This window comes from Dendrobium catenatum, unplaced genomic scaffold, assembly GCF_001605985.2.
Source record: "Dendrobium catenatum unplaced genomic scaffold, ASM160598v2 fragScaff_scaffold_1117, whole genome shotgun sequence".
Taxonomy (NCBI): Eukaryota; Viridiplantae; Streptophyta; class Magnoliopsida; order Asparagales; family Orchidaceae; genus Dendrobium; species Dendrobium catenatum.
This window is the reverse complement of record NW_021319579.1, coordinates 1,485,864-1,492,673: the sequence shown is the minus strand read 5'-3', so window position 1 is coordinate 1,492,673 and position 6,810 is coordinate 1,485,864. Positions and strand designations below refer to the sequence as shown.

The window sequence follows — 6,810 nt, the reverse complement described above, 5'->3', positions numbered from 1 at the left end:
TATCACATAATTTTTATGCATTTATATATATATATACTTAACCCTTAATATTTATTTATATAACATTATAGTGTATCAATTATATAAGCACATATTCATAAAAAATCATATTTTTATTTTTATTAAGATTAATATTAGTAATATTTTTAATATAATTTTAAATTTTAAATATTATATAATAAATATGATCTTCCTACTCCTTGCTCTCATGCTTTTGGAACCCTAATAAATTAGTAAATCTCCTCTTTCTTTTCTTTTCTTATTTCCCTCGCAGCAATGATCGATTAGAACCACACTTCCTTGTGAACCGGATATCTTTGGAGAAGCTCATTTTGATTTGATCCCAACTCGGTGAGATCTTTTTCTGATCACCTTTCCGAAATTTGAAGCCTCGATTTCCTGATTATTTACTGGATTTCTGATGCCAAATTTGTTATTTGGGAAAATACAATGCGTGCAGGAGTAGTTTATCTCTTCTTTTCTTTTCTTTTTGGTATGTGTTGCCGTCTTTTATCTTGATTTTTCATTCATTGATTTGCTATTAGGGTTTTTTTTCGCTTATTGTGCATGATTTGGATGGAAAAAGATATTTACGGGAAGTTTTAGAGTTATTTTGTAAGTGTAATCAGTTATACAAAACTTCACTCACTGGTCTTTATGGATTAGCAAGTATCCATTCATAAGCTACTAGGATGCCTTTGTGTTCTTGATGCGTCCTTGAATGTATTTTCGCCTCAGTTTTAATAAACTGAACAATAAACTTGGTGTTATTGATGTCTTTTCTTCAAAATTTTCTAGCGCACTAGCATCCAAAAGATCGAATTTTTTAGGTGGAAACCCAAAAGGAAAACCCGGCCCTAGCCTAGATGACTAACTTCTAGTATCAATAATTTGCAAGTAAATATTTGGCCCCTCTTTGAATTTTTATAGGAATGTCAATTAACATTTACAATAAATAGAGAATGATCATGTATTCATTGTTTGGTGGTGGAAACCAGAATGGCTTATTTGAGTACCCATGAGAAATATAACTTTATGTGATGAAGGTGGCCTATGAGATGTTAATGATGATGGACGATAAGAGAGCTTGAATGGCATGGTGATTAGCACCGGATGTCAAACACGCACCATAGAGGGAGTTGACTCGGAAGATAATCGGTCTGAAACAAATTCAAGTATGTGTAGAGGATGTTTGGTTTGGCAAAGTACTGGATTCGACAAAAAATTTGGAGGATAGTTCAACTAATGATGGGAGGAGATTTAGGCATAAGAAGATTTTTCTCAAAGTTTTTGAGCTTCTTGTTGATGATTCCAAGTAAAAATCCTCCAAATGAATTGACTGAGTGACCTATTTATAGACTTTGCTAATGGTTAAATTAGGAATATTTTGATTAATCACTAATTTTTATTCGAAGTAAACACAAATCACACACCTATTTATCAATTTTTTTGTAGAACCTGATTGGCTGAACTTGCCATTGGCCTAATTTGGCCCACTCAAAATTTATCTTCGAAGGCCAACATGCTTATGAAAATGGGGCAACTTTCTCCATCCCAAGAGGAATGTTTTGATACAAAAAAACTCACTAGAAAAGCGAGCGTAGTGACCTTGATAATTCATGTGAGATCATATTTAATATGTTTTTGCAATCAAAACTAATGCACATCAACGACAATCAAGGTTATCAGTTGCTCCTTATTGACTGTCAATGCTTGGTGGCCTATGCTTTCATCGCAAGCAACCAAAGTTAACAGTAGTGGCTTCTAACACCCTTATGCTCCTCATGATGGCACATGACCATGCGATGTGGAAGACTACCTTCTCAGTTTAATTTGTAGCTGACTCAAGTCGAATCAAACAGTGGCGGAGCTAGGATTATTTATCTGTGGGGGCACAGATTTTTAATTTGAAAAATACCATCAAGTTTTTTCATTTGAACTTGAAATTAACATTAGGATTTTAAATTTTTTTAAATATCTAACTCAAGGTTTTCATATCTAATTTAAATAAAAATAATAATTAAAAAATATTTTATAACGAATAATAAATATATAAAAAAAAACTGCATCTTATTAATATAAAAAATATAAAAATTATAATTAGTATATTTTAAGTTAGTTGATTTAAATTTAAATATTATAACATTTCTCTAGTCTAATTTTTTAGCTTTAATTATATAATTTTCCTATAGAAGAGAATTTATCCCCCCCCAAATCCGCCAATAGAATCAAATACATTTAAGCTCTAAATTTGTCATTTCAATCGTGCATTGACCTCATTCGATCTTTTGAAGCGTGTCTGTAAGTCGATCAATTGTTTGTGTCAAATTGCACTTAATTTGATTCTAATTCAATGTTTTGTATGCACCTTGGGATTCATGCATACCGTAAAAAATATTGCTAGATCAAATAATGATTTTAATAATGCCAACTAGCGCATCTTTTATCTTTTCCAAGCCAACTAGCGCATCTTTTATCTTTTCCAAGCTAAGTTACAATAATTCCAGCTGAAGTAACTCTTACACTTTTGGTTATATTTTCTTTGTGTTCACTTTGTCAGCTTATGACGACTAATGAATCTGCAATGGAAGCACCATTTGTTGCTGATGAGATTGATGAGATGAAGGATGTTGAATTTAATGACATGGTGCCTTCAGATTCCAACGATCCCCAGGTATAACCACACATAAATTTTCAAAAAGAATTTCAAAGAATTTTTTTGGTCTTTAGGATGCTTAAGTGGTTCTTGATTACATACTTTTCATTCATTTGTTAGGAGATGATGAAGGATCTTTCCAAAAAGGATGAGGCAAAGGAGATGGTTACCACTACTGATATTGCTGATGATGAGGAAAAGGTTGATAAGGTTGGACAAAATAGCGATGATAAGATACCTGGCATAGGAATGGCATTTAGAACATATGAAGAAGCTTCTAACTTCTATAAGCAGTATGCTTTGCGAGTGGGGTTCGGTGTGGCTGTCAAGAAGTCATCTTTCTCAAAATCTGGAGTATGTAGGAGGTTGATACTCGGATGCTCTAAAGGAGGGAGAGGACGAGCAGATGCTTGTTACCTAGCTAGGCAGACTGCGAAGACAAATTGCGAGGCTATGATAGCAGTGAAGCTGTGGGGTGATGGCTTGTTGCATGTTGTTGATGCTAAACTTGAACACAATCATCCGGTCAGTCCTTCAACTGCACAATTCCTGAGATGCTACCAAAAGATGGCACATACAATGAATATTGTACAACAAGGTGGGCATAGAAATTCTCATGTGGTTGACAAGGATTGTGTAAGCATGACTGAAATAGGGAGATTGAAGCTTGGGGAAGGAGATGATGAAGCCATTCATCAATTTTTTGCCCGGATGCAGAATAAGAATCCAAAGTTCTTTTACTCGGTGGATCTGGACCAAAATGGTCGAATGAGGAACTTGTTTTGGGCTGATGCAAGGTCAAGAGCAGCAAACCGGTATTTTGGTGATGTTGTTGCATTTGATTCAACCTGCTTGACTGAAAAGCAAGATTTGCCACTTGTTTCTTTTGTTGGTGTGAACCATCATGGTCAAAGTGTGCTTTTGGGTTGTGGATTGCTTTCAAATGAAACTGTTGAAACTTTTGTTTGGTTCTTTAAGACATGGCTAACATGCATGATGAATTGCTACCCAAATGCTATCATCACTGACCTGTGTAAACCTATTCAGGATGCAGTTGCAGAGGTTTTTCAAGGAACCCGACATCGTCTATGTTTACATAATGTAATGAAGAAGGTACCAGAAAAAGTAAGGGGGCATGAGGAGTTGAAAGCAATTAAGAAAGAATTGAAGAAACTTGTCTACGATTCATTACGAGCTTATGAGTTTGAACATGAATGGAAGAAAATGATAAAAAAGTTTGGACTTGAAGGTAATGATTGGCTTACAGAATTGTATGAAAATCGACATTCATGGGTTCCACTTTTTCTTAAAGATGCTTTTTGGGCAGGCATGTCTGTTGCCCAACGTGGGGAGAGTTTAAGCACCTACTTTGATGGATTTGTGTATCCAAGGACTACTATAAAGCACTTTTTCAGTAAATACGAAACTATCATTCAAAGTAAGTGCAAAAAGGAAGCACAAGCTGACTCTGAATCATTCCACAAGACACCTCTGATAGCATCAAAATTTTACATGGAAGAACAACTATCCAAGCTCTACACCATTAACATGTTCCAAAAGTTCCAAGATGAGCTAAAAGCCACCATGTATTGTCATGCCTCACCAATGAAGATAGATGGATCTATTCAAATCTTTGAGGTGAAAGAATGTTCTTATATTGAAAATGGCAAGAGAACAGAGAGTAAGGATCATGAGGTTTTCTACAATGCAGAAGAACTAGCTGTGCAATGCATATGTGGCTTTTTTCAGTTTCATGGAATTTTATGTAGACATTCATTATCAGTATTTAAGTTGCAACAAATTTTTGAGATACCATCTCATTATATTCTTAATCGCTGGAAAAAGGATTTTAAGAGATTACATACTTTAGCTAATTATGCTGATGATATAGTTCCTGACAGCCTAGTGGACCGCCATGATTACTTATCAATGCGTTTCCTTCAACTTGTTGAAGTTGGATTTTTATCTGAAGACAGGTACCAGCTTGCAGTAAAGCTAATAAGAGAGCTGGAGAAGTTTCTTTTAGATGAGCCAGGATGCAGAGACAGGCAATCTAGGCTTCTTTCTTTCGAAACCCAGCCCGGTCAATGTGTACAGGATCTTTTAGCTTCACGATTTGTTATCTCAGAGTGTAATAAGAGCCAGAGTTCTTTGCAAGCAAAACGAAGAGGAAGGCCCCAAAAAAAGCTAGAAGAATCTAATATAGAGGCATTGGTCCGGGCAAATAAGGAGCAGGTAGCCAACTACTTAGCATCCTTGCAGTTAACCTTTTTCTTATTTTGTGTTTTTTGGTTTCAGCAGCGTTTGTTATTGCTTAACTAGGACTTTCTAAGGTCATCTCTCATTCAGAGTGAGAACCCTGTACTACAAGCTGCCTCAACTAGTTTACATCAGGATGCTCATATTGGATCACAAGGCGGCATTGATTTGATGGTTTGTCTTCTGTTTATCCTTTCCAGAAATTTGAAAAAAAATGAAACCATTTTTTGACAAACTTTTCCTTGTCCCAGGAGGAAGTTAATCAAAATGAGCTTTCATTTGGCCCACATTTTGGGATGCATGTGAACCAAGATCAAATTGTTGGTCAAGTGAGGATGCAGCCTAGTAATTTGTTTCAGGTTTCATATTTTAAGAAACTTCGTGATGATCCATTTGTATTTGTTCACTGTGCATAAAAGAACATGCATTTTGAAGTTTGTACCAAGCCCCTCTACAGACCATACTGTTCTTCATTTAGTTTTCTGGGAACTTAACAACATTTTCTATCACAGGTTCAATATGAACAGCAGGGATTAAGCACGCCAACAAGGATGCCATGGCTTTATCACCAATTGTACCAGGTCCCTGTTTTAACTGTCTTTTTCTGAGGCTAAACCAATAACAGGCAATATTTTGTAGCAAGTTTTACTTATTTAGGATTCTGATGAATGTTACAAGTGCAGGAGGATCAAATTCCGAAAGCACCTTCTGGCCAAAGGAATGGATAGAACAGAGGGCATCTTTTTACTCTCAACAAGTTCAGATACTTGATTATGTGCTATATGTTTTGGTAGTGCTTGTAATTGGCACACTAAGCTGTTTGACAAGTTCTATCTAAAGGTGCAGGAGCAATTACTAACAATGTGGCTAACATCCTGATAGCATATCCTGGTATGAGTTCTAAACACTGAAGGATCTTTAGTGGTTTTAAGAAATTTTTATTTAAATGTTTTCATTTCGAAGACAAATGTAGTTCATTATAGAGCTTAAAACACTATGGTGAGTACTGATATGATCAGGAATTAGAGATGTGCAAGAGAGAATCTGATGCATGTACACTGACCAGTGATCAAATCCCAGATTAGAGCAGTGCATCTAGATTGAAAATCATAATTATCAATGGCACAAACACAAAGCAAGATACTATATGGATTGTATTCTAACATGTATTATGAATCAGGCTACCCACCTTTTCAAAGTGCCTGGCCGGCCCTCAAGTAACATGGGATCAAATTCCTTTCCTCCAGAACTCCGGCTACTTAAAGTAGAAAGTAAGCCCAAGTGAAAACGCTATCTTTCCATAATTAGCATAATTAGTCAACCCATACATTATTATTTGTTTTTTTTTATTTCTCTTTAGTGTAATTTATCTTTCAATGAATATAATGATATTTCAATATTTATTTATGTTCGATCACTTACAAAACTTGATGAAGTTTGGAGTCAGATTTCTTCAAAAGAACTTGGTGAGTTCTTTAGTTATCTACTTAAATTTTGTATTCTTAGATCTCCTTTCACTCTCAACTTGATACATTAACTTTCTTTAGTTATCTTAAGTTTCTCTAATAGCTCTATAATATCCCTGTAAGAATAATGATGTTTTTTTCAAAATATGCTAAGGCTTCGTTTGGGACAGCTTTTTTGTTGCTTCTTAAAATATTTTTCTAGTATAAAAATTAAAAATTTTATACTAAAAAACTGTTTTATGAAGCAATACAAAAGCCATCCCAAATCCCAAACGAGCCTTAAATCTGGTTAGCTTGCTCTAGCAAAACCATAGATCTGGTTAGCTTGCTCTAGCAAAACCATTACCTTCATCTAGCTTTTGTTTGGGATAATTTTCTTGCTGCTTTTTATGATAATTTTTTAGTATAAAAAACTTTAATTCAAAAAAT

General features: G+C 34.9%; 1 protein-coding gene across 8 annotated transcripts; it reads left to right on the top strand.

Moving 5' to 3' along the window:
* The first annotated feature begins 210 nt into the window (after positions 1–210).
* LOC110113777 (protein FAR1-RELATED SEQUENCE 6) lies at positions 211–6,327 on the top strand. Of its 8 annotated transcripts, none has more exons than XR_002305185.2 (8): positions 211–351; positions 2,561–2,674; positions 2,777–4,891; positions 4,979–5,089; positions 5,167–5,274; positions 5,428–5,496; positions 5,599–5,806; positions 6,096–6,327. XR_002305185.2 is itself a non-coding variant. In XM_028698627.1 (8 exons), exons 2-8 carry the CDS (start codon positions 2,564–2,566, stop codon positions 5,641–5,643), a joined length of 2,481 nt encoding a protein of 826 aa, XP_028554460.1. In that variant the 5' UTR covers positions 211–351; positions 2,561–2,563; the 3' UTR covers positions 5,644–6,327. The 8 variants fall into 8 exon arrangements, 4 of the variants coding, with proteins under 4 accessions (XP_028554460.1, XP_020702123.1, XP_020702124.1 ...); XR_002305184.2 differs by having other exon boundaries at positions 5,935–6,327; XM_028698627.1 differs by having other exon boundaries at positions 2,777–3,905; positions 3,984–4,891; positions 5,599–6,327.
* Positions 6,328–6,810: the final 483 nt, after the last annotated feature.

Excerpts from the sequence above, each read along its gene's own strand:
- LOC110113777 (XM_028698626.1), top strand. The coding sequence starts at position 2,564 with ATGACGACTAATGAATCTGCAATGGAAGCACCATTTGTTGCTGATGAG. Across the intron at positions 4,892-4,978 it reads TCCGGGCAAATAAGGAGCAG|GACTTTCTAAGGTCATCTCT; the intron begins GTAGCCAACTAC and ends TTGCTTAACTAG. Across the intron at positions 5,275-5,427 it reads AGCCTAGTAATTTGTTTCAG|GTTCAATATGAACAGCAGGG; the intron begins GTTTCATATTTT and ends TTTCTATCACAG.